Source organism: Myodes glareolus, chromosome 2 (genome assembly GCF_982192425.1).
Source record: "Myodes glareolus chromosome 2, mMyoGla1.1, whole genome shotgun sequence".
NCBI classification, from domain to species: domain Eukaryota; kingdom Metazoa; phylum Chordata; class Mammalia; order Rodentia; family Cricetidae; genus Myodes; species Myodes glareolus.
Genome location: NC_142027.1, coordinates 106,097,335 through 106,123,508, shown reverse-complemented (window position 1 = coordinate 106,123,508; position 26,174 = coordinate 106,097,335). Strand labels below are relative to the sequence as shown.

The following is a 26,174-nucleotide window of genomic DNA, read 5'->3' as shown; positions in this document are numbered from 1 at the left end:
CAGCCCACTCCAAACTGGGGCCTGAGGGGACGGCAGAGTGGCTGCCCTGCCTGGGACTGCCCCGGAGGAGGTTGGCGTTACGTGAAGAAGGTTTGTGTCTGTGCCCTCCTTATACACCCTAATACAGCCTTCTGGGTAGCGCAGTCCTAAAACAGGGACTTTGAGCGCCTGCCCGGGCTCAGGAGCCAGAAGGGGTGTGGGGACATTCCTGTCACCCCAGTAGAGGCGGGGGCCTTCAGCCACAAACACTGCGGAGACAGATGCCCAGTGCGTGGCAGGGCAGCTCTCTGGTCATCCCTCCAAGGAGCGTTGCAGGCTAGGGGCCAAATCATGAATACTCCACATTTTTTGGCGACTCAAAGGCCTGACTGGAAACAGTGGCTGTTTTATTCTGTAGAACTCTTATGATTTTCTTCGTCTGAGTGCCTGCAGGGAGAGGGCAGACTCAGGCAACCGGGGGTGGGGGGCAGGTGGCAGGCTTCTTGCATATTATGGCCACCTCCCAGGCCAAGCTGGCCCTGGCTCCCATCCAGGGCCAATCAGAGTTGTAAAGAATGCTAAAGGCCACGCCCAGGGAATAAGAACCTGGCTCTGGGTATACTTGGCTCTTAGGGCCAGAATCTATTCAGAGATGCTGGGGGAATCCCAGCCCTTCCCCCCAAAAGCCCCAGTGCTAATACACAACGGGGGGGGGGCGGGGAGGACTCTAAGGGATCCTGTGTGAAGAAACTTCCAGAAGCCTCTATCTGAAGGTTGACTATCCCAAGTCTGTCCTACAGGAAATGTACGGTGCACAGGAGCCAGAGCAAGGCCCTCTCCAGCCTCCCTAGGCTCCCTCATGGTGGGGACCCACCAACCTGCTGCCCAGCATCCTTTCTGGACCAAATCCTGCATGTTAACCCCAGCAGACCAACCAACCCAGGTCACAGCATGGTCACCCAAGGGTGAAGGTGAGTTCATACAAGCTCCCAGTGATGTCACTCCAGGTCACAGATTGGTGGCCAGGATCAAACAACGGAGCTACCCAAAGTTACATCACCAATGGTCACAATGAAACCATCCAAAGTTACAATGTCACCTAAGGTCACAGTCGGGTTACTGAAAGTCACAATAGGGTGTCCTCAGGTTAAAAAGGAGAGTTTATTCAAGGTCGGGTCGCAGTGATATCACCTGAGGTCACAATAAGCCAGCTCAAGGTTACACAGAGCTCTCTTGCCTGATCCTCAGTGGGACACAGATAATGACAATGTCCTCAGTGGGGCTGAGGTGGGCGGGGACGTGAAGGGGGTGGGTGTGGCCATTCGAGGCATGGCCTGAGATCTGGCTGCTCTGCAGAGGAAGGACAGGTGGGCGGGCTAGAGTCCTCAAGAAAGGGGCAGCCAGGTGAGCAGTGTGATGTGAAGGCTCGTGCAGCTACAAACACTCCAGGGGATGTTAGTCATCTTCAGGATAGCTCCTGGGCCCCAGAGGACTTTCCCCACTCAACCCTGCCACAGTCAGGAAGTCACAGAGATACCCACTGGGTTTCCCCAGCTTCCTGACTCTGCAGCCTCAGCTGGGACTGGCAACTTGGGGACACCACAGGGTTGAATTCACCAAAGCCTGCATACTAAATGAGACATAAATACAACCTTTGCCCTTGAGTGGACAGTTCTGAGGCGTCTCAGAAGTTGACTCAGTTTCCCCAGGCTGACCCTCTTTCCCCTTGCTGGGATCTTCCCCCAGTGAGAGCCGCTTACTCATCCTTCTCCCTCTGCTTTTGGGGCCAATGCACCCCAGGAGCCCAGTAAGGAGCCCCCCATCTCTGAACAGGGACCCTTGTGATTCTTCCCCATGACCTTTCCCAACACCCTTAGAGCAGTCCTATGCGGCAGCTGGGATGTTCAGAGGGCCCCGGGACTCAGTAGGTGAGAAGCAGATATCAGCACTGGGGTGCTATGTCCAGCTGCCTCTGGGCTAGCAAAAACTATCTAGAGACTTCTAGATGATAGGTAGGAAGTTGGGGCCTGCAGGTGACCTACTTTCTCTTTGCCTTTTGTGGAAACTGGGAAAGATTAGGGAAACAGGCGGGTACCAAGGTGTGCACCCCTATGTAGAGACACAGTCACCCCCATCTCTCCAGAGGCTGACTGTCTTCAGGTGTGACCCATCTTCAAAGCATCATGGGTGTCCACAGAGAAAGGCATGAAAGCAGGTAGCCTGGAGCCGGGTGGGATGAACATGCATGGGGATGTCTGTCTGATTGAGAGGTCCAGGACTGTGGGGTACCAAAAAGCCAAAGGGAGGCTGGGGGTGGGGAACACAGAGGCAGCCCTAGCCCAGGACAGCAGTCGTCAATGTAGTAGCGTAGTAGCTCTTTCTTATTCTGCCTGATAGCATCTCCCTCCCCCCCATCCCCGTTCAACTCCCAGCATGGTTACATTTCCTTCAGGACTCTACAGCCCACATAGCTACCCTGAACCTAGAGTGGCCATGGTGCCAGGCACAGGAGCCTAGAACGGGTCCATGTGGGTCTTGAACAGCCAGGGGAGGAGGGTGTAACGGTACACCTGGTGTGGCTGTCACCTGTATTTCCTCTCAAGGATCTTCCCACAGGCTCATGAGGGCTTGGCAGCCATCTTGAAGGCACCATCATTTATGATTACAGGGACAGGGGATGCTCCTGATGGGGACTTAACTCTTCGTGCACCTGGGTCCCATGTGGGCTCCTTTCAGCATCACACTAGTATTTGAAGGGACCACCTCCTTCTCACTCTCTAGGATGCTGGCCTGTTGTACGAAAAGCCCCAACCCTAGCCCTAGGTCATGGTCAGCCATGCACACGGCGGGCCCAAAAGGCTGGCCACGCCTACAGCCTACTGAAGCCTGCCCACATCCTGCACTACCTGGATTTTGATCGAAGTCCACATTCTTTTTTAAAAGAATGAAACTATTTTAAACTTCATTATTGAAGCCAAAAACAAAATACCACAACATGGGCTGCTAGTTAGACACACAGATTGGACGCTGAAACCTACTGTGGAGACCCACTTCATAGAGTTCTCTGGAAGGCGGGGGAGGGGAGCATCCTGTGGAAGGGAAGATTCTGGCTGTCTTATAAGAGAGCATCCAGCACCAGGCACTGCACCTGGGACTCTGCTTCTAGGTTTACGCCAAGCCCTAAGTGCCGCTATAGAGCATCTTGCCTTGTGTTGGCGGATTTTTGGCTAGTCGTTTTAGAAGAGGAAACCTGTTTAGAAAATGCCCCCATCACATAGGCCTGTGGTACATTATCTTGATTGATAACTGCTGTGGGTAAGCCCATCCCACGGAGTGGATGCTATCCCTGGGCCTGGAAGCAGCATTCCTCCACGGCCCCTGCATCAGATCCTGCCTTGACGTCTCAGGCTGATGGGCCACAACTCTAAACTGAAAGAAATCCTTCCCTCCCCAGGTCACTTCTGGCCACGATTGTTGTGTCCCAGCAATAGCAGCCTGATGGGAGGCACACCCGCAACTCAGACTGCACACCGCTAAAGCTGGCTGCAGCCCCAAGTCCCCAGACCTTGGGGCACCATGCACCCAAAGCGACCGTGCTCAAATCCCATCTCCAGCATCCTGAGCCCCTCAACCCTCGCCGTCTCACCTCGCAGGGGTGAATATCCTTCCACCATCTGACCTGGCCTCACTGGACCCTGGTGTCCTAAGGGACACCAACCTTCCGGGGGGGAAGAAAGTAACCCTTGGGGCAACTCCAGGGACATTGCACGACAGCCTCTCAGTTGTGCAGGATTGTAAGCAGCAGCCCTAAATGTCTCCCACTGGGTTCCGTTGGCCTCCAGGCTAGAGTCAAAGCCGTCCTTCCGCTCTGAGGTTGTACAGTGTGCTCTTCTGGGGACTGTGGCTCCTGGGGGGATTCAGCGATGAGTCTCTTTGGACCACGTAGCTTCAGTAAAGAGCCCATGAGCCTAGGTTCAGCCAGAGTCACAGCTTGACATGGGGTGTGTCACAGCTTTATTTTCCTGGGACCAGGGAGACTAGAGGCTCCTGACAAGCCAGCCTCAACCCAGTCCCCTCTGCTCCCCTAAAATTGTGTCCTCATGATGTCCATGTGCATCTCTCCTAAAGGGTTCAGCGTATGTTGAGGAAGTAACCCCCATCCTAAAATCAGAGAGAATCTCAACCAGGGCCAGAAATCCCAGGGAAACCTGAAGTTAAGGTCAAGAGTGGCTGGGTATCCTTGGCGCCCATACCAGGTCTTGACTATGGGACCGCTCTAGAGAGCTCATCAAGTGGTCCAGTTGCCCCTGTTTCTGGAAGTGCTGGGTCTGGTCAGCTGAAGGCAGCTACCTGTGTCAGCACAGGCCAGCCCACCCACAGACCAGGGGACCAGGGGAAAGAGGCCAAGACAGAGGACTCCAGCAAGGGAAAAACAGCTCGCACAAACCCAGCTTCGGGAACAAGGAAAAGTGGGGCCTCCAAGCAAGTATAGAAGAGCTGTGCCAGATGATGGGGACAGATGTGACACACCCCAAAGACACTGAGGACACCAGAACCCATCTGAAGCATCAGATCCATCCATGACTCTGCTTTAAGATACACAGCAGGGGCAGAGAGGGGGCACAGGAGGAAACCCAAAAGGTCATGACCCAAAATTCAAGGTCATAAGTTCACAGAAAACCTCAAGGTCACAGTAGAATCAAGGTCACAACTCTGTAAAAAAAATAAAAGAAGAAGATCACACAACACAGGGGGAAAAGTCACAGGAGAAAATGCCAAGGTCACAGGCATAGGGAGGACCGTTCAAGGTCACTGAGCTGGAAGAAACCTCAAGGCCACAAGAGGAAACTTCTAAGTCAGAGGAAGAACGCTGAAGGCTGGGAGTCAGGAGAAAGGCTCCAGGTGAAAAAGAATTCTCAGGAAATCCCAGGAACACGGCACAAAGCTCAAGGTCATAGTCCTGGGGAAACCCCTCAAGGTCACGAGACCTCAAAGTCATGGACTTCTCAAGGTCACAGGGAAACATCACTCTAACAGAGGAAAGTTTAATCACTGAGTTCACAGGAAGCAGGCATCACAGGAGGAAATCCTAAGGTCACAGGAAGAACCATCAAAGTCAGTTATCAAGGTCACAGGAACTATCACAGCAACCAGTTGAAACAAGTTAACAGCAGGAAAACTAAGCGCCAAGGGACTCCTAGGATAGCTCGAATAGTTCCCTATACAGGTGAGGCTCAGGGAAAGGCAAGAGACGGCAGAACTGCTCCACCATGCAGCAAAGTCTGTGGAGCACCCAGCAGGCCATTCACCCACCAAGGCAGCTCACTTGTGGGGTGGTGGTGGGGTGGCGGGTGGGGGAAAGGGCTTGGATCCAAGTAGGATTGAGTAGACACCATGAAACAGGCCCACAGGGCTCCCAGGCCTCCCAGCCTGAGGAATTTCCCATGAGCACCAGGCCTCTGACTCCCCTGATTTAAGGGCCGTTAATACTGAACCAAGTGGCTTCACACAGAGCAGCCTAGAGGGCGAAAGCCCTGGTGCGTGGCACAACCCTCTAGCCTGAGCCATGCTGTCCACCTGGACAGTGTTCAAGCACAGCACAGCAAGGGTGAACTGCTATACTCCTTCTAGATGTGTCTCATGAGAACGCACAACAGCCCATGGGCAACAGGAACCTCTGATGGCCACGGAGCCACAGCCCACGGGGAGCAGGGAGACCTCTGATGGTCACGGAGCCACGGCCCACAGGAAACAGGGGCCTCTGATGGCCACGGAGTCACAGCCCACGGGGAACAGGGAGACCTATGATGGCCACGGAGCCACAAGCTTCAGGCCCATGTTGACCTATCCACCAACTGGCAGCCACTTCGGCACACTGCTGGCTAACACTGGCATCTGACTCCATAGGTGTTGTCCTCAAACTCGCAGGCAGGACAGCCCCCTCTGGTCTGTTCCCATTCCATTCAGGAGCCCAGGGCAGATAGCCTGTCATTTCTCCAGCCCTGATTCTCTCTAATCCCCAAGTTTTCATATTCCCAAATCAACCACGTGCCCGGCCAGAGTGGGAGATGGAGAGACTCTAGAAACCAGCAACTAGAAAAACAGGACCACAGAATGCCTCTGGTGTGCATGAAGTTTGTTGATTTTTTTCTCCTTTTAGTTCAAAATAAAAATATATATATAGCAGGCTCTCAGGTATATAAACTGATAATATTAAAAATACAAAGTTCACCTTTACAAAAACAAAACAAAACAAGGAGACCACAAACACACAATTCTGTTTAACAGTGAAGCCCAACAGCTTACCCAAAATTAATATCAGTCACATCTTCGCACGGCCATGGAAAGCATTTAGCAATGGGGGTAACCACACAGGGGGCTGGGGGCAGGGGCAGCCACTGAATGACTCCCACGTAGTCCTCTCATATGACTTAAGCTACAAGTTGACACTAAAGGGGCTGAGGAACACAGGAAGCCAAAGGCGCATCAGAAATGATGTATAGGTAGGTATACCATGTTTATTTTAATACACCTCATTAGTTTGGCTAGGAAAAAATAACCGTCTCGCTGTCCCAACTTACAGCAGCCTCGTGCGTGTTATCGACAAAAATGTCATCCAAGAGGTTTAAAAAAAAAGAAGAAGAAAAAGAAAGAAAGAAAGAAAGAAAGAAAAAAAGCTAGGCAGAGAATTAAAAAGAAAAAGCTTGATCACTTTATGGTGTAAAAAAAAAAAAAGAAAGAGAGAAAGAAAGCAAAGGAAAGGAAAAAGAAATTCCACGTAAGGCCGTCTGGAAAGTCCTAGGCAGACTCAAGCGAGGTGGCAGCTTCCAGGCCCGTGGGCATCTCCCAGCTGTTCAGCTTCCTTGCCTAGTGGAACCAGCGGGCAGCATCCCAGGCAGGCTCCGGGCGTCCTCAGCGAAAAGCACCTGTGCCCACAGGCAGAATTCAGGGCAGTGGCCAACATCGGCTACCCCTCAAGGATCAGTCCTGCAGGACCGCCCTTCTGTTGCCCACCGCAGTCTTTTTGTTTCTTGTGGTGGGTTTGTTGTTGTTGTTGTTGGGTTTTTGTTTTTTGTGGGTTTTTTTTTTGTGGTTTTATTTTTTTTTTAATTTTTTTTGATTTTTTTTTGTGGTTTTGTTTTCGCTCTCTGTGACAAGGAAGCTTTCTCGCTGCCTCTCCGAGTGCTACAGTACTTGCTTTGATGTCACACTGAACAAACGGACACTGTCTCTTTGTCCTCAGACACAGTTTTTCACGGAGGAGAACAAAGACCGCACGCACATTGGCAATGAAGCACCATACATAGTATGTTCAGGAATGTCACACGCCACGTACATCCGTGTCCCGGGAGAGGGCGGCCGGCTCATCTCACCTCACATCTGTGGGAAGAGAGAAAGAGTGGAGGCTATAACCAAAGATAGAAAATACCAGGGCTACTTGGCTCCACACAACTTACTTCTTAAGACATAAACTTGATATGTAATTAAAAAAAAAATCAAATTTTCCACAGTTAAGAATTGGGACTAGGCTGGTTGCATTTCATAGCAGTACCCATGCTCCCATTGCACAGATGGAGAAACTGAGGCACAGAAAGTTTATTTTTGTCCTTTCCCCTCTTTCTTTCTTCCAGTCTAAGGCTTGTGCTCGCTGAAGGTCTAGCAGACATTTTGGGCCTTGAAGCGACTGAGAAAACAGATACCACCAGCCACACAGTGTGTGGGTCTCTGTGACGAGGCAGACCTATGGTGTGTGTGTGTGTGTGTGTGTGTGTGTGTGTGTGTGTGTGTGTGTGCAGCTGTCTTATGGTGCTGGTGAACAAACACTAGCTATTACAAGGGTAGACCCTCCAGATCCAAAAGGAACCAACAAAGCCTCCACTCACAGCCTAAAGACGGTAGCCAGCAGGACACAGGCAGTCACGGGAACACCTGCCTCTTACTCAGAGAGGGTCTCTGTCAGCAGCAGGCCCATCAGAGCCACATGGAACAAGCCCAAGGACTTGCTCAAGGAGACACATACCCAAAGCAGGCATCCCCGGCCACACTCCTATGGGAGCCAGGGCTCTCAGACACCCTATCTCTGAGGACTCTCTTGCCCAGAATAACTGTTTGTCTTGGATGCCCCTAAGTCCCATGTGCCAGGAGGAAGGGCTCAGCCAGACAGGCTCCAGTACTCTGGGCCAGACAAGCTGACACTCAGGACAGGCCTGGGAAATGACATGCCTCACCTACATTCCCTACACTTCCGGGGAAAAACTGCCGTCACAGGGTGGGTTTGGAACAAGCATTCCTAAGAGGCTCTACAGCCCTGCGTTACCTAACCCGACTCTTCCAGCTTGGAATACGAGAGTGTTGGCAACCACCGTAGATCTGACAGTCTTTTTGAAGACAGAATCTACAGGACCAAACAGAAAGGACCACCAGTGACAGCTGTTCAGGTTTCTCCTCCTGGTCTCATGCAGATGGACGTCTACCGCCTTTTCCCATGCTGCTATCGGTCACAAGGCCAACTGCCCTGTCCACTTAAAACGCTTCAGAGCCACACAGCCTCTAACAAGCCTCACCTGTCGCCTGGAAAAGCCTCTGGCCTTTCATCTATCAGTGCAGTGAGCAGCTTCTCCCCAGGAACTCCAGCAGAACCAGAGCCCCCCCACCCTTCCCGCCACGGGGCACTCGGGTGCCTGATCAATGACCAAGAGAAGGGCAAAGCTGTAGCTGAGAGGAGACCCGGTCCAGCAGCCCCAGAAGCACACAGAGCCTTGAGCCAATCAGGGCCCATGGAAGCTGATTCGCTGGTGTGATTGTGTCCCAGCCCTGCGAGGGAGTCCCCCAGCGCACCCGGCGGGCAGGGCCTACCTGGTTGGCCGCCTTAGGTGGGTTTTAACCTTTTTCTTTTCCGCTTTTTACCTGATTCCCTACGCCTTCCTGTCAAGGAAAGGGCAGGGAAGGTGAGTGGCCTCCTGAGGGCTTGGGGTGGGAAGCCACAGCAATAAATACTAGAGGGTGTTTATCTTGCAGAAAGAAGGCCCAATCCACCCTGGTGCACAGACACTTCCGGGTCTTTCTCTGCACCTGGACCGGCTGAACGCTGGCAAGGGACAGGTATGCTGGGCAGGATGAAGGTCAAGACCCTGGGCAGCAGGGCGCAGTCTGAAACCAGTGTCTACAGTCCCACCTGGATGTGACACCCTGCTTACCTGACTCTAGCCCCGCAAGCCAGTCCGGACAGCTGGGAAATCCAGACCTGCCGCCTCACTCAGTGGAAGCAACTTTCCTGTCATTCTGTGACTGACTTGCTACACCTCGTATCCCGCAGGACCCACACGCAGCAAATAAACAGAGCCGGCCACTCACCCGTCTCCTCCTCCCGGTGGTCTGGGTTCAGGTTGGAGGTCGCGCACGCACACTCCAGGTGTTCCTCTAACCTCACCTGGACCTCTTTCAATTTTGGCTTCTTCCTGACATACTCCACTTTGGCCACCTGCCAAGGGAACAAAGCCAGTGTCAACACCATGTGCCCGAGGGGGACCTGCCCGGCTCAACCCAAACTGGGACTCAGATTTCGAACCTCCCCAGGGCATCTTCCCTTTACTCAGGCCTGTTTCCATTCAAAATAAACCCTGATGATGCCAGACCTACAGCTGCCATCCCAGCACTCTGGAGCTCAGAAGTTCAAGGCCAGTCTGGGCTACACAGCAAGGGATGCAGTTCAGTTAGCAGGTCCTTGCCTAGCAAAACACCAATCTCCACCCCCGGCACCATTATAAACTGAATGAACGTGGTGGCACAAGCCTGTAATCCCAGGACTGAGGATGGATCAGGAGGATCAGGAACTTAAGGTCATTTTTGACAACATAGAGGGCTGAGACAGGCCTGGACTACATGAGACTCGTAAGTGCCCAAAAGATCTGAAGGGCACCAGCAAAGAAAGGGTGAACTGGGCACAGGACGGCCGAGCACAGTACTGCTCTGGCATCTGTGTTGTTAGTGAAGAAAACGGAGCCTCAGCTAGGGACAACAGCATGGCTACAAAGCTTGCTGAGGGAGGGACCTCACTCAGAGAGCTATTTCCCTCTCAACTCAGGGTCGCGGGAGACACACCAACACAGCAGGTACCATGGACTCTAGAATCCCCAGCAAATCTGCCCTGGTCCCGGCCAGAGGCTGACCAGGACAGCCTGCTATTCTCAGGGCAACAGACTGTCATATGCTCTGTGACATGTGTGTGTCCTGCCCCCCATAAACACACACAGATGTGCAAGGTGCACATAGCTCTCAACACAGGAATGCAACTCCACACTCCCGCATCACGCTCATACAGCAGTTAGCGCACCCGGTCCGTCAGGAGCTGCATCAGGAGGCAGCCTGGGCCATACACCCTGCTCTAGTCCAGCATGAGGTCACACTAGGGAATGCTCCGGGTCACCTCCCTCAGAGCTCAGACACCAGCTCTCATTTAACCCTCCTGGCCAACCAGTGAGGAGGAAGGATTGTCACCTCCATGGATAGAAAAAAAAACTCAGGCACAGTAAGCCCTCTCCTGAGGTGACCCAGAGAGCGTGATTGGCGGCTTGTCTCGACCTCAGCACCGCCTAGAACGCATGTCATCCTCTCAGCTTTGCACACAACCAGTGCCAAATTTGCGTCCACATCCCTCACATCCCACCATACCCTGGGGAAACTGAGGCTGTAATAGTGATGAACCCACCCCGGTTGGCCTACAACACCTGTAGAGGTGGCAGCTTCTTGGGCGGTCAATGGTGGGAACAATGCCTGGCCCATGCAGAGTGACTGAGAGAGTGTGGGTAGGGGAACATTTTTCACTGCTCTCCTGGGCACTGACACTCAGGAACCAAGAGAACCAGGCATCCAGGGCAAACAGCTGCTTCAGGGCACCGGGGACCAGACTCTGCTGTGGCTACCACCTTGGCTACATTAATGGTTAACGTGGGTGCAAAGGGTGCCAGGTACCCGGCGGGCGTGTGAAGTAGTGTGGGTGCCTCAGGTGTGAATGTAGTCTGCCAAGTATGAGCTCAGCATGTAGGGCGTGGGGCCAGGGGTCAGGGGCCAAGGGCCAGCCCAGGAGGTTTCGCTGCGTCAAGGTGGGAGGGACAGCAACTAGGGACAGTGAGGGCAGGGGCATCTGAGGTGTAATCGGGTTATGCTGTCCGGATACCTGTGAAATGGGGCAGTGCTCACACCCACCCAGGTAGCTCTCAAGAGCAAGGTCACCTCTGCAAAGGCACTCAGAAGTCAAGTATATGGTACGGTGCAGCAGGCCTGGACCCCAGCGCTCAGTAGGCTGAGGTAAGAGGATTGCTTCAAGTTCAAGTCCAGTCTGAGCTATACACTGAGATCCAGGCCAGCCTGGCTACAGAGCAAGACAATGCATTAAACACAGATACAACATTAAAGACTCACTTAGAGATGGGGGACAGGGCCACCCTACAGGAGCCAGTTTCAACAGAAGTCAGTATTCATACAAGGCTTCTTACTAAAACAAGCCTCCGAGCCCTGCTCAGGAAGTCGGCATGTCCCCAGAGGCACCGCAAACCCCAGTCCCAAAGCTCGGAAATGTGGTCTTACACTCCACCCCAGGGAACAGAAGGATAACCCCTGTCCCTCCCGTGAAGGGCCCTGGGGTGGGGTTGGGAAGGAGGGAGTTCTCCCAAAGGAGAAAACATCAGCCAGATTAGCCAGTCCCTAGAGGAGCTGTAGGCGGCGGAGGTGCCCTTAAGTACCCCTGCCACCGTCCCCAACCTGAAAGATGTTCACAGTCCTTGGAAATCCAGCAAACCTCAAGACTGCCCAGTTAAGCCTAGGCCTGACCTAGACCCTGGCTGCAGGGCAGGTCCAGCCTTCCCCTCTGAACCTACGGGTCCCCTGCATAAGGGGCAAATGATGAGCCGCCCCAGCTGGGGAGCCCCCTTTCTCCCAGACAGGCCCATGTTTACCAGACAAAAACAAACAGTGGTTTATGGGAGCACCTGCCTTGGGAATGCAAGGATTCCAGCCTCTCTGCCACCTCTGTCTGGCCAGGAAACGGCTACATTTTCCCCCATGAAGAACATGCTACGAATACTAAATTCTCAAAGCTGCCTCCGTGAAAGCATAGAAGGAGATGGCAAAGCCCCAGGAGGGCCACTTGCTCCACAAGCAATCCCTAGCTCCCTCAAGTTCAACCCAGATGGTCACCTAGCCAGGCCTCTGTCTGCTCACTGCCACCCTCCCCAAGGAGGGCTTGTCCTGACTGCTCCCAAGCCTCAGGACAGTATTGGCTTTGAGCTGAGACACAGAGCACAGGCCCTCCTGCAGGCGAGCTGCACGAACCCTATTACAGCCTGTTTTAACAGATGGGAAACCTGAGTGCAGACTGGCGGACAACTGGCCCAGGTCCCTCAGTTCTCACTAATAGCCTGGACTTAAAAGGAGTGAGGTCCTGAGGCCACACAATCCCAGAGACCAGGGATCTTCCCAGGCCAGTCCTCTAACTTGACCAAGAGGGTGTTGCACTCTGGTCCCCCAAGTGTCCCATGGACATCCAAAGAAGAGGGAAGCTGGTGCCAGGCCTCAAAGGCAGGGGTACCCCTGTCCCATCCAGCTGAGGACCCCATACATAGCAGTTGATAGGAAGAGACCCCAGATACACACACACACACACACACACACACACACACACACACACACAGCTTCCATGCTGGCCCAGCCTCCTCAGATCCTAAGCCCCTTCAGAACGAAAGCCAGTCTGACCACCTTCTCTGAAATCTTTGCACGAGCTGCCCAATAGAGCCCAGCTGGGACTTTCCCTAGAACACAGTTCCAGACTCTAGCCAAGCTGGGGACACAACAAAGCCTGAAGTCTGACCCAGCAGAGCCCTGAGCACAAGACTGAGTAACGAACCTCCCTATACAGCCCAGAAGCCAGGTCAAACAATGGCTCAGAGGTGACGACCTGAACCCTTGGCAGCCCTACCCCCTGACCCGTTGGCAGTCCCATGCAATGCAGACAGGAGAGGCCTCACCTCTGTTCAGTCCAAACACCACAGGTAGCTGCTCCACAAGCCCGGCCTGTGCTCCACTGTGCAGACCCACAGAGCATCCTTCTCCAGCCTTCACAGCAAGGTCTGGAGAACACTGCTAGCTCCTGGGCTCGGGTAGCACACGATGAGAACAACAGGAGGCCAAATGGGTGAGGTCCCAGGCTGTTCAGATGTCATCCCAGTTAGCACTTGGGAGACTGAAGTAGGAGTTCAAGGCCTGCCTAGGCTACAGAGAGAGTTTGAAGCCAGCCTGAGTACCTTAACTTAGACCCTCTCTCACAATAAAAACTACAGAGAGCTGGGGGCATGGCTCAGCGGTAGAGCACCTGCCTAGAATCCCCAGTGAGGGGCTTGGGTGTGGTTCAGTGGTAGAGCACCTGCCTAGAATCCCTCAGTGAGGGGCTGGGGTGTGGCTCAGCAGTAGAGCACCTGCCTAGAATCCCCAGTGAGGGGCTGGGGTGTGGTTCAGTGGTAGAGCACCTGCCTAGAATTCCCAGTGAGGGGCTGGGGTGTGGTTCAGTGGTAGAGCACCTGCCTAGAATTCCCAGTGAGGGGCTGGGGTGTGGCTCAGTGGTAGAGCACCTGCCTAGAATCCCCCAGTGAGGGGCTGGGGTGTGGTTCAGTGGTAGAGCACCTGCCTAGAATCCCCCAGTGAGGGGCTGGGGTGTGGCTCAGTGGTAGAGCCCCTGCCTAGGATTCCCCCAGTGAGGGGCTGGGGTGTGGCTCAGTGGTAGAGCCCCTGCCTAGAATCCCCCAGTGAGGGGCTGGGGTGTGGCTCAGTGATAAATGTTTACCTATAATGAGAAGTCCTGGGTTTAACACACAAAACCACAAGAAAGGACATATACAGACACACACCCACACACACCCACCCCCACACACACACACACACACCAGAACCAGGGTTGATGGTGCATATCATACAGGGTAGATATGGTTGCTATGAGTCTCATCATCAGCCCCACCCTGCTGACTTTGAGTCTGGGACTTTTGGGCCCATCTCCCTCCATCCAGGTCATCACCAGCCTCCACCCCAAACACTGCAGAGCTGGCATCCACAATGGGGCTCCTGTTCCAATGACCTTCTGTCCCCACTCCAGAGCCTGCAGTGTCTGGGGCCGGATGTCCCCTCCCAGCTCTGGGTGGGTGGCAGTGGTGTATGTGGGTGGGAGCTTAGGAGGAAGTATGGGAAAGCCTAGCACAACCAGGATTAGACTGGTCCCTTTCAACTGACCAAGATCCTACTGAGCAAACAGGCCCCATGGGGTAACGAGTAAAGGCACAGTTCCATAAAGCACAGAGAAGGTGCAATCAATCCCAGTGGGCAGCCGTGCCAGCGGAAATGGACGGTCCTTGTCCCAGGGGCCGGAGAATGAAAACCTCCAAGTCAAAACCCTTCCACAATCTGTCACACTAGAGCCTTCACGCATGTCTCCAGCACGGAAAAGCTATTCCAGAACTCACATTGCCATAGTTCACTTTTGTGATTCCAGTCAGGAGGCTGAGGGAGGGTTAACACCAGCCTGGGCTACACAGTGCTAAGCCAGTCTAGACTACACAAGGCCACCATGGCAGGCAGGCAAGGAATGAAGCCAGACAGATCAATAAACAGACAGAACTATACTAGATCAAACCTATCGCCTGTACCCAAAGAACAAGATGGCAGCTTTCTGGACTCCTCGATATAGCATCAGTGGGAACCCTGAGGCCCAAGGAAAGGCTGAGGCTGGTCCAGGTCACACGAGCTACCAGGGTGCTTAAGCCAGCCCTGGTAGCACGACCCTGATGGTTGCCAACATCCTGTCCAACCTCTGAGGGTGGATAGCCAACGCAGAGAGCACCCCAGACAAGTCCATGGGAACCTGGGAAAAGCCCAGGGCTTTTGATGGGGTGTCCAGTCCTGAGGACGCCTGCAATGACATTAGTCAAACCCGGAACTCTCAGGAGACCAAACAGCAGCCATCAAAGACAGTCTCAACTGCAGGTGCCGGGTTGTGGGTGACAAATAGGGTCCAGAATACAAGTCCTTACCAAGAAAGATGTTCTTCTGGCACCTCCCTTCCACCAGGGCCAAGGGTCAGTGCATGGTTGGGAGTTGAGATGGATATACTGGGGTACAAGAATGGAGCCTGAACTTTTCATGCATAATTCTGGGCACCCTTCACACAAGAAAAGTAGCCTGGCTACAGAAGCCTGGCTGGGTCCGAAGCAGATGTTATCCTTAGAGGTATGCTAACCCCTCAGCTGTCTAGAGTCCCTTGTGTCCGCTCACCCAAATGGTCACATGTTTAGCAAAAGGGTCTCAACCAGGTGGAGTCAGTTTTCAGACTGTAGAGCAGCCTAGAGCAATGATGCTCAGCCTGTGGGTTGTGACTCCTTCAGGGTCCCACAGCAGTACCATTCCTAACAGTAGCAAAATACAGTTACGAAATAACAACAGAATGGTTTTAGGATTGGGGGGTCACCACAACATGAGAAACTGTATTGAAAGGTCGCAGCGCTAGGAAGGTTGAGAGCCGCTGTCCGAGAGTGTCCGACTGGTGGAGCACAAAGGGCTCCAGCCTTGGTAGCATAGACAACCGGCCTTCAACCATGTTCTTAGACCCATGCCCAAAGCAGAACCAAATCCCTGGGGGCTAGAAACCCTCCGTCATCCTGCAAGGAGGCCAACAAACTGAGCCCCCAAGAACACAGAGGGACACACAGGTTCTAAAGGGAACAGAATCAAGTTCCACAGTCATCCATACAGATAATGACCATGTATGCCAACTAGGGGCCTCAGATACCTCTCATGGTGATACGTGGCTGTTCCCTCTGAGTTAAAACATTCCTTTCCAGCGGGGGCTAGTAAGACCCGGGGAAGCTAATGAAACAAGCTCAGAAGTTTACAAGATTCACAAGCAACCCCTCCACACATGCACATAAGGAGGAACAATCACTGGGGAGAGGAGAGGAGACCGACTCTCTGGGAGGAAGCTCTAGGGACGTGGACTTCTCCAGGTATCACCAAGGTCAGGGCAGGCTTTCCTGTGCTACAGCTGCCTATTAATGAGTCAAAATAACCTCCTCAGCTCCTCAGCAAGGTAGACTTGAGTGAACCACCTTCTTTGGTTGGTCATCAGAGCCAAATCCAGATACTACCCTATCTAGAATAAAGAGACATTCGTCCACAACTTCTCAATGACAGAAGCACGCTGTGACCACTGAATGTCCCAGAGTCACTCTTGAAGGTCGCTGAAAGCCGTGCTAACAACCTTAAGTCATATGCCCCCCTTCAAATCACCCATCCCCCCGCTCCCCCCCCACACACACCAGCCAAGAGCATCCTGCAAGGCTGCCGACCAACAGGGCAGGGCTCTCACCTTGACACTGCGGTGGTGGACCCTTGAGGGCTGGCACTTGACGCTGCTGGTATTGCAGCAGCCGGTGCAGCGCTTCACCTCCACACACGGGGGCCAGATCAGGAAGTTGGCCGATGTGGGGTCCACCTGGCTCCGAGGTATCTCGTAAATGACCGTCCTGGTCTTGCAAACTGCAGGAATGGCTTCCTCTGCAAAGGCAAGAGTACTGTGAATCAGGAGACCTAGGACCCTCCAATCTCCCGACCCAAACCAGAGATGCCCACCTAGGCTAGACCTGGGCAAAGCTCATCCCTGTGACGGCTTCCAGATGAAAAAAGACATGCTGGCTGCCAATAGGCCCCTGAATATACAGGGCTGAAACTCACATCAAAGCAACAGACATAGTTCAAGGCCAACCTGGGCAACTTAGGGAGGTCTTGTCTCGAAAATGAAGAGGGCTAGGAAAATGACTCAGCAATATAACATGTGCCTAGACCCTCTCCCCCCACGCCCACCCATGCCAACACCCGTGAAGTGCTAGGAGTGTGGCTCGGTGGCATAATGTTTGCCTAGAATCCCTTCAAGTGAGGAGCTGGGGGTGTGGCTCAGTGGTAGAGCCCCTGCCTAGAATCCCCCCAGTAAGGGGCTAGGGGTGTAACTCAGTGGCAGAGCACTTACCTAGCATACACTAGGCATTGATTGGTTCCATCCCTAGTACCCCTCTCCTTGCTTTTGCAGGCCAAGAAATGGGAGCAACTCAACCCCAGTCTCCACACAGCCCAGAGCTGGGGACCTGGTCATGAAAGCCAGAAAAACTACACTTATTTGTCCCCCAAGGAAGAGGCAGCTATTTCCTTCCCTGCACTAATCACACAGGTGAACACAACCAGTCTGGGGCCATCTGCTTGCCAGGTGTGCACGGCAGAGGAGAAATCCCCTCAGGACCATGGGGGACACACCCTTCTCTTCCGCAAACAGTCTGCATTAACCCCACCGAACCCTAGACCCCATTGGTTACTATATAATGGCTGCCTGGTAGTGTCTAGCTTTGGGACTAGCCAATGTGGTGAGAGGAGGCTGAGGTTACCAGGAAGTCTCTGGGGGATATCTACTGACAATTCCTGCTGCCCTATCAACACTGAAGGGTTCCTCAACCCTAGACTCAGAGCTGGAAGAAGTAGGGGGGCCAGGGTCCTCAGGGTAGAAGAGACTCAGGCCAGCTAACCAGCCGGAGTGAACCATACCTAGGAGACACACCCACAGCTGCCAACACACCCCAGAGGAGCTATGCAGGTGCTTACAGACTCCCTGGGGGCGAGAAAGGAATGCATGAATGAACAGAGATGGGGCCCAGATTCCTGCACTGTCCTTCTGGATTATGAGTCCCTCGAACACAGAGCCCCCTCCCAACACTGGGCCAGACACAGAATGACTGGGCTCGGTCCCTCCACATCTCTCACCACCGATCTTACATAGAGTGCTCCACCATCTGAGTCCTTTGCAATCAGTGTGCCCCCCACACACACACAGCTCAGTTGGGAATAGGGGTTCTAGAGTCCTAGCTGGATGACTGAGGCCTGGCTGGAAACTCCCATCTCACCTCACCTCAGGAAAGTTCTCTGCTAGCCAATGAGGCATCGATAAAATCCACCATCTTACTGATAACTAAATCTCCCAGAGAGGGAATCCACTTGCTCAGGCTCACACAGTAGTAGCTGGCAAACGGTGCACAGGCAGCTGAGCGGTCAGGGCTGCAACCCCACCCCAGGAAGAGAACGCACAGGTCTTGGGAGAATCTAATTTTTTTCCCGGATTGAGGGCCAGGGGGAAGCCTAGCGACAAGGGTGAATTGAGGAAGGGGCACGGGAGGAGGTGTCCAGCGGGCTCCAGGCAGCGTACACTCAGCTCTGCAGCTGAAGCCCAGGAGCACGCTGGAGCTCCCATCAGGAACTGGAAATTAAGCTTGGCCACGTTTTCCAACGAAGCCTCCTTGCAGACAGGTCCTGACAAGACTGGGCACTTAAGGAATTTATAATGTTCCCCTCCTGGAAACTCTTGGCCCAGGCACAAGACTGCAGAAGGGCAGGCAGGAGACACTCTACAGAGGAGAAAGAGGGCGGCTTCCACGGGGAGGGCAGGAGGCCAGCGAAGCCTTTGTTCGGTGGAGGAAGGCTAGGTGGCTGTGCCTGTCCCGGAGTAAGTAAGGAGCACTCACAGTTCTAGTGGGGACCTGTCTCCCTCACAGTTACTGCACACCCTCCCATGCTCACCAATACTTCTCTTCCTGCGAATAGGCACAGGCCGCTTCTCGGGCACATGCTTAATGGTGTGGGACCCACGGGCTCTCAGGCTTGTCTCCAAGGCATCCTCAGCCCCTAGAGTTGGAGAGAAGAAGATGGTAACCAGTGCCCACACCTATCTGCCATACCCTTGAGACCCGAACAGTGAGGCTTCTACAGCAGCCCAACAACAGCTCAGTCCCCAACCCCAGACCCTCTGCTCCCAGATGGGGTTTCCAACGCGCACCTCCAACCAACCCCCTATTCTCTTGTCAGCAGGCATGTCCCCAAACTGCAGCTCTTCTGTGAAAACCTGAGGTCCTTTCAAGAAGGCATTCAGGTACTCTCCCTTGCGACGTGACCTCTGAAGGGGACCAGCAGGTCCCAGGGCCACCCAGCTGGGCCCGGTTCTCGAGCAGTTAGTACCACTATCAGCCGAAGCCAAGATGGGAAGGGCGGCGGCCTCTCTCCTGCTGTTGTGTGTACAGGGCCTCCCTCTTGTAAAGCAGGCTTTGATGAAGTGTCCTAACCTCTAAGGGGCATCGGAAGCAAACGCCAGACTGGGCTGCAAGCCAACCTCCACTGTTCCTGAAATAAGCCTTCTCTGAGGGCCAGAGGCCATGAGAAACAGCAAAGGGGTGCAGCTGCTAGGAGAGTAAAAAATGAGGCGCAGAGTCAAGCCTGAGGCTAGAGTCCCGGGGCCCTGGGGTGTAAGGTCCACCTACAGAAGGGGTGGGAGAAAAGCCAGTGGCTTGAAGGAGTGTTCACACATTGAGGGCCACCACGTGTCCAGCAAAGACGGGGCTACCCTTACCCACAGAATGGAGAATACAGTTAAGATCAACCTGGAGAACTTGCCCGTGGGACATAATACCCCCCAAATTCTTCAATTCCTGGGGACAGGAGGACACAGAGCTCCAGTATAGGCTGTGTAGACAGATCAGTCCCTAATGTAACCTATACTTGGCTTTCCCAAACTGTACCATGCAGACTCCAAGCAAAGTTCCCCTTCCCTGCCACTTCTTCCCCAGGGACACTCAACGTCTAGTGACATTCTGCCCAAACGGAGGGACCTCCTAGTATCTGCAAACCAACAGGAGACACGCCAGCCTCCGCTACTCTGAGATGTCTGCTACCCACACGTGTAAGATGAAAGGCAAAGACTCGCCTAAGGTGTGAGTGTCAACGATGAATCTGAGCCCAAAAACTATTCTAAATGACTCAATGTTCCAAAGGCACGGATTTTTTTCTAAAGACCCAAAATAAGATCGGAACTGCTCATGCAGTAAAAATTTCCCGTCGACCAACTGTTACAGAGAAGCATCTCTTCACAAAACAGTGACAATGATGAGTCACGACCTAGTGATGACCATCCTGCCATGGCCAAACCAACAAGAGATGAATGGGCCATCCACTCACAGGACCTGGGAGAGTGGGCAGTGGTACCAGCTGCGGTCCTCTGAGGCCTTGCTTGCCTCAACATGCACAGAGCAAGTGTCACAGACTCTGCCGAAGCCAGGGCACTAGAATCCAGAGATACTGAACAAGAACAAATCAGCCAGGCATGTGGTGAAGCCCCTTCCCCAGGAAGTGGATGCAGGAGGATCAAGAGTGCAAAGCCATCCCCAGACACAAAGTAAATCCAAAGCCAGCCTGGGATAGACAAGATCTAGTCTCGGAAAAATAATGAAGTCTAAACTTAAAACCCCAAACACCAAGACCAAAAGAAAGCTGGGACCCTCCAGGTCCAGTGCCCAGTAGGCTCAATTCCCTGACCCAAGGTTTCCTGACTGATCTTAATGCAGACAGAAACTCAGCCATAGAGACTGGTTACAGCTCCTACTCCCAGAAGCCCAGATCAAGACAGATAAGGAAGGAGCCAGATGTGGCGGCAAAGCAGGAGGGTGTGAAGTTCAAGGCCACTCTTCTCAGAAAACAAAAGCTGAAACAACAACAACAAGCAACTGGGGACGCAGCTCAGCAGGAAGAGGGTCCAGAACACACGAGGCCCTGGGTTCCATCCCCAGCACTACATTAAATAAACGTGGTGATGATGCCTGTAAACCTATCTCCATGGAAGAGGAGACAGGAGAGGATCCTTGACAATGTAAGAGTCCGACGGCAACCTGGGCTATATGAGACCCTATCTTTAAAAACAAACAAACAACTAAACAAGCATCAAAGTGGCCACAAGCTAACGGTGGATCCACTACCATGGCATCTTTGATGTGAGGCAGAGTTCTCTGGGAGCCTGAGGATGTTTCCCTGTGTGACACAGCAGAGCCTATCATGAATTAGTGGCTAAGCCCCTCTCAGGTCAACCAAGTCATCTCCCTTTGTCCTATGCAGATGTCTCACTGACAATCCCTGACCGCTAGAGGAAGGACAGACAGAATCCCATAGCCCTGTCCTGGCTATTATAGTATTATAGGATGGGATGTTTATGTATCAGTTACTCAATGACCCATGGGCACCTGGCCAGAGGCTCTAGAGAACAAAGCTCCCGTTATACACACACACACACACACACACACACACACACACACACACACACACACATGTTCGACCTGAACTCCTGAGCTGCAGTTCACAGCAAGGCTGCATGCCAGTTTCTGGACCCAAACACCAACCACACTGAAAGGCCACTAAGAGCTCCTTGACTTCAGCAATGGAATGCTCTGGGCTCAGGGACATTCTTGGCAATGTATTGGAATCCTGCCACCTCTGGAGCTGGGCCACACAGCTAAGGAACTGCAAGGTTGGGAGGAGATGCCTTCAGGGTTTCCCCATCTGGAAAATGGGGATGCCGCCAGCCCACTAGAGGAGCCATGTGCCAATCACAAAGCTCCACCCACTTAGATGAGGTGTTGACTGGGGAGCCTGGGACACCCAAGCCTTTCTCTGCTGCCTGCAACCTAGATAGAGGGACATCAAGAATTCATCTGGAGAGGCCACCCCTGGAAACACCCCAGTGAGGACCCCTTCCAGCTGACTCTAAAACTGACTGATCACCACAAATGTCTGCAGCCTGAGCCACAGAGCGCACTTCCAGAAGGAATCAAATGAGAAGGAGGAGAGCCAACCAGCCACTCCTTTCCCCGGGCCAAAGACTAGACTCTAGTTAGTTTCCACACCAGAGTGGGGGGAAAGACCTGCAGAGAGACCCCATTTGGGGTTGGTGTCACAAAGGGTCCTCTTCCTCCAGTCTTCAAGTCAAAGCCCAAAACCATACTTGGTTCTCAGAAGTTTCCCATGGAGATCCCCAGAGACCCCCCCTAGTGACTGACAGGTGGACTGAAGAGGGTAGATGTCCTAAATCCCCTGGGACAGGGACACACACACACACACACACACACACACACACACACACACACACCATTCTTACAGAAGCAATTTGAAACATCCAGGGGCAGGACTGCTTTTTCTCTTTGGACCCTCCTGAGGAGGCCCCAACCCAGAAGCCTCCAGCCCCCCATTGGGTACACTGGCTTAACCTAACAGAACCGAGAAGCTAAAAGCATTCATGGTGGGGGGTTGGGGAGGCGTGGCTGTAAAGAACAGCATAAGAATGGTCTCAGCAGAAAAGTGAATGGCCCATTTCTCCCTGCAACCCGCCAGCAGGAGGCCCAGCCCTGGTTTAAGCAGGGCAGGAAGGCAGTGCACCCCGTCTCCAAAGCCTTTGGGGACCAGCAACAACTACGGGTGTATTTCCCCAGTGACCCAAGCCAAGTCCTCCACCCAGACCTGCACACCAAGGGATCAGATCAAAACCCCCTGTCCCACCCTTGATCTCCAAGGGAAACCCTAGGCCTGCCACTCCTGATAAGGATCAGGCCAAGGATTTCCTGGGTCAAGAAACTACAGAAACGGGGCCACCTTGTTAAAAAAATGATTCTGGCATGCAACAAAAACAGTTTAGGCCTCTCCACCACCATAATTAGGTACAAATTTCCAAATGGTTAGGCCATGTGATTTTACTTAATTCTCTCGCCACTCCCCCTTTTCTGAAAAGTTTGCAGGGGTGGGGGCGGGAGAGATCGTCACTCAGAATTCTTCACTTTAGTACCCTTTAGTCCTGACAAACTCATCGGGTCATTTTTTTTAAGCTGGTATAGTTTATACCAGCGTGTCAAAAAGAATACCCAGGCCAAGGGTTCTTTTTGAAAAGGTTGTCACAAAAGGCAGAGGAGACCTTGTTCTCCAGCACAGTGTGCCTCTCCCACCCCCACTCATGACCCTCTATTTTAGCACTTGTCGACCCGAGTCTAATCCAATCTTACATTTACAAATTGTTTTCTACAGGGACTTGGCTCTAGCCCGAGGCGGGGAGCCCCCAAAATAGCCCCAAGCGCGCCTTTTTAACAGGATAATGTTGAGAAAAACATTGGCCTCCCGTGGCTACCACAGAGACCCAGCCCCGGACAATCAAGACACCAGGGAGAGTAGTTTACAAAAGGCCCGGACCGACTAGCTGCTCAACGCTCCGGGGGCCCTTGCCTGGCGGAAGACCTGCTAGAGCCGCGCGCCCTCCGGGCGGGCTCTCGCACTCCAGGGCCAGAGGCGGCCGTTGACCCGCACACCTGGCAGGGTCTTTCGGCACACTCTAAAGCTGAACTTTCAGTGACACACCCGCTGCGTTTCCCTTAAATGCAAAAACAACCCCCGGACAAGCGAAGCAACCCTCGGCTGCCGCTGGGAGAGAAAGTGGCGGCTGCAGGAGAAACGCCTGACTCATACGCCTGGGCGTTTATGGCCGGCGAGTGGAGTCTGACCTTTCGGTGCGCTCCTGCGCAGCACCCGGCCCGGCCGAGCGCTGGGTACGGTTCCTCTCGCAGACTGCCCGCCCCGCCGCCCGCGCCCTTCCCGCAACCAGGGGCAGGGGCGCGATTTACCTACGGAGTCTATCTCCAAGAGTCGCTGGAGGTCCCGGATGCTGTGGATCTGACTTCGAGCCAGTCGCTCGATCAGCTCTCGGGGTATCTCGGCTTCCTGCAAGCAGACCACACCGTCAGGACGGCGCCCAGGGGTTCCAGCCAGGCCTCAGGGGCCACGCAGCCCCGCCCGAACCCCGCCAAGCTCTAGAACCAGAGACTCGGGTGGGGCTAGATGGGACCCCCCCCCCCAAGTCCTCCACCCCATTCCTGTCTGTCTGACCTTGGTAAGAAAAAAAAAACCACCCCAACACCGCCTTGACATGTTCAGACAAAAAGCACCCGCGATCTGGCCCTCCCCAGGGTGTTCGGGGGCAGCTAGGGGCCCGAAGAGTTTCTGGTTTAATCGCTAAATCCACATGTAGAAAGAGAGCGTCGAAATGCGTCACGGATCCATGCCTGGAGTCACAGCAGCCCCAACACTTTAATCTAGCCTGAGGGTTCAATTTCACTCCCGGGAATCCTGGGCCGAGCCCGTAGGGGAGAGGGTCTTCGCGCACCCCCACACGCACGCGCGCGCTGTTGCCCCACCCGGTTCCGGCCCAGTCACGGCCCTAGCGCTGACTAGGACGCCCAAATCCAGTGGGGCTTAAAGAGGCTGCAGGGAACGCAAGGGGTTAAATATCCACCTCGCGCCTCTCCGGTCCCTGCCCAGACCACCCCCACCGCTCAGCCTCCCCCACTCTCCCTCCCAGTTTTTTAAAGGGAGTCAGGGTCGCTGGGGGACTCAACCACGAAGTTCCCACGACAGGGGCTGTGGAAAGTCATTCATCACGGCAAAGCTCCCGGGGACTGGGGGTGGTGGTAGCGGTGGGAGGGCGCGGGCGCCTGGCCCGGCCCCATCTGCCTCGTTCAGCCACCTGTAAGCAGGCCCTGGGCGGGCGGAGACTGCTCCAGCCCCGCGCCCGACTGGGCTTGGGGACCGGGAACCGGGGACTGCAGCTGGGCGCTGCCCACCCTGCCCAGTCCCAGGCTTCAGCCGCACCCTCCTTTACCTGCTTACTGCCCGCCCTAGTCCCCTCCCAGGGCATGGTCAGTTCACACACACCCCCTTTCCCGCTGCCCGCACCCCGTTACTGCATTGTCCGCTGCGTTCAGGCTGCCCCTTCAGGAAAGGCACCCACAGACCCCCGAAGTTTCTGCCCACTGGTTCACCTCGCGGCTCCCCCCGTCCCTCCCCAAGGCGGAGCGACGCAACGCGCTGGAAACTCACCAGACACACTTGGGCATGGCAGAAAATAGAACCCAGTTGGGAATTTTTTTTTTTAAATTACACCACCCTGGCAAAAATCGAAATGCTCTTCGCAGAGCTTGAAACAGGTAGCCGAGGGGGGCGTGCGCGGAGGGAGCCAAGAAGGGACGGAGGCGCGGGGGTGGCACCCACCTCGGCCAGGGCATGGGCGAGGTATCCGCAGCCGAGGAGCAGCAGGCAAGCCCAGGTCCTCATCGCGTCCCGAGGCGCTGGAAGCTCGGCAGGGAGGCGAGGCCGCGGGGCGGGCTCTCCAGCCGGGCTCCTGTGGCGGCGAAATTCAGTACCATCCCTCAGGGAGCGCGGCCCGGAGGAGGGTGGCGCGGAGAGCAGGGAGCCTGCGGAGCGCGCCCGGCGCGAGCAGCGAGTGCAGAGCCAGCGAGGAGGAGGAGGAACAGAGTCGCGCCGGGAGCCTCCTGGGCCGCCGGGTAGGGGGTGGGGACGGAAGGGGCGGAGGGCGGGGGCTGGGCTTCTTCCTTGGTGCGTTCCCCGTGCTGGCCGCCGCCGCGCTCGCTCCCCGTCGCTGGCTTTAGGAGCGACCCGGCCGGTAAATCCGCATATTTCCTGCCATCAGCCCCGGGAGGGGACCACGGAGCGTGATTGCAGCTCCCGCCGCACCACCGATCACCTGTCTGGACTCTCGGTCCGGTACCGGCGGCTGCCTCGCTTCTCCCTGAAGGCTACGGGCAGCCCCGAGACCCTGTCCCCGGGCCTTCCTCTCGCCGCTGCCGCCCCGGGCCGGGCACGGCGCGGCGGCCCAGCACAGCGCGGCCCGGCGGCCTGCGTGCGCCCCTCCGCGGCGCGCCCTCGGCTACGGCGCGGCGCTCCGCCCTCCGCCCGCCGGGGCCGGGCAGCTCCCGCGGCCGCGCCGCCTGGCAGCAACCAACCCGCCCGGGGCCTCGCTGAGCCGCTCGCACGGGCCGGAGGGCGGGCAGAGGGCCGAGCTGGCGCCGCTGGCGCCGCCGCAATAGCCGCGGGAAGACCAGAGGAGGAGGTGGAGAAGGGGAAGGCGCAGGCAGGCCGGGCTCCTGGAGTTGAGCGGGCTCCGCAGGACGCGCGTGTGGAGCCGGCCGGCGACAGGGAGGGGGTTATAGCGCCGCCACCGCGCCCCTCCCCCTCCCCCGCCCCCCGCCTCCCCCGGATTCCCGCCCGGGACCCGCACCTCGGAAGCGCGTAGGGGTCTCGCGGGCCAGATCGGGCCCGGCCGCCACCGCCACTGCAGTGACCACACACGCGCTCACGCAGGCAGCTAAATGCATCCAAGCTCGGCGCCCGCGGCTCGGAGCCCACAGGCGCCGGGGCTCCCGGAGCGCCCCTCCCTCGAGCTTGCCCACCCTTCAGTGCCAGCTGCAATC

The 26,174-nt window shown here is 55.0% G+C and overlaps 1 protein-coding gene across 4 annotated transcripts; it reads right to left on the bottom strand.

The window, feature by feature from the left end:
* Positions 1 to 6,472: 6,472 nt before the first annotated feature.
* Positions 6,473 to 26,115, bottom strand: Pdgfa (platelet derived growth factor subunit A). Of its 4 annotated transcripts, XM_085683135.2 has the most exons (8): positions 25,982 to 26,115; positions 24,955 to 25,084; positions 23,532 to 23,628; positions 18,631 to 18,735; positions 16,382 to 16,569; positions 9,334 to 9,460; positions 8,836 to 8,904; positions 6,473 to 7,359 (listed from the first exon to the last, which is right to left on the bottom strand). In XM_085683135.2, the coding sequence occupies exons 2-7, from the start codon at positions 25,015 to 25,017 to the stop codon at positions 8,849 to 8,851; spliced, it is 636 nt and encodes a 211-aa protein (XP_085539261.2). In that variant the 5' UTR covers positions 25,018 to 25,084; positions 25,982 to 26,115; the 3' UTR covers positions 6,473 to 7,359; positions 8,836 to 8,848. The 4 variants fall into 4 exon arrangements, with proteins under 4 accessions (XP_085539261.2, XP_085539264.2, XP_085539265.2 ...); XM_085683138.2 differs by lacking the exon at positions 8,836 to 8,904; XM_085683139.2 differs by lacking the exons at positions 24,955 to 25,084; positions 25,982 to 26,115 and adding an exon at positions 24,431 to 24,633.
* Positions 26,116 to 26,174: the final 59 nt, after the last annotated feature.

Coding starts and splice junctions, on each gene's coding strand:
- Pdgfa (XM_085683139.2), bottom strand. CDS start 24,601: ATGCCCTGGGAGGGGACTAGGGCGGGCAGTAAGCAGGTAAAGGAGGGT. Junction 16,570..18,630: donor TCGCAGGAAGAGAAGTATTG/GTGAGCATGGGA, acceptor TTGCCTTTGCAG/AGGAAGCCATTCCTGCAGTT. Junction 8,905..9,333: donor CCACCGGGAGGAGGAGACGG/GTGAGTGGCCGG, acceptor TTTCCTTGACAG/GAAGGCGTAGGGAATCAGGT.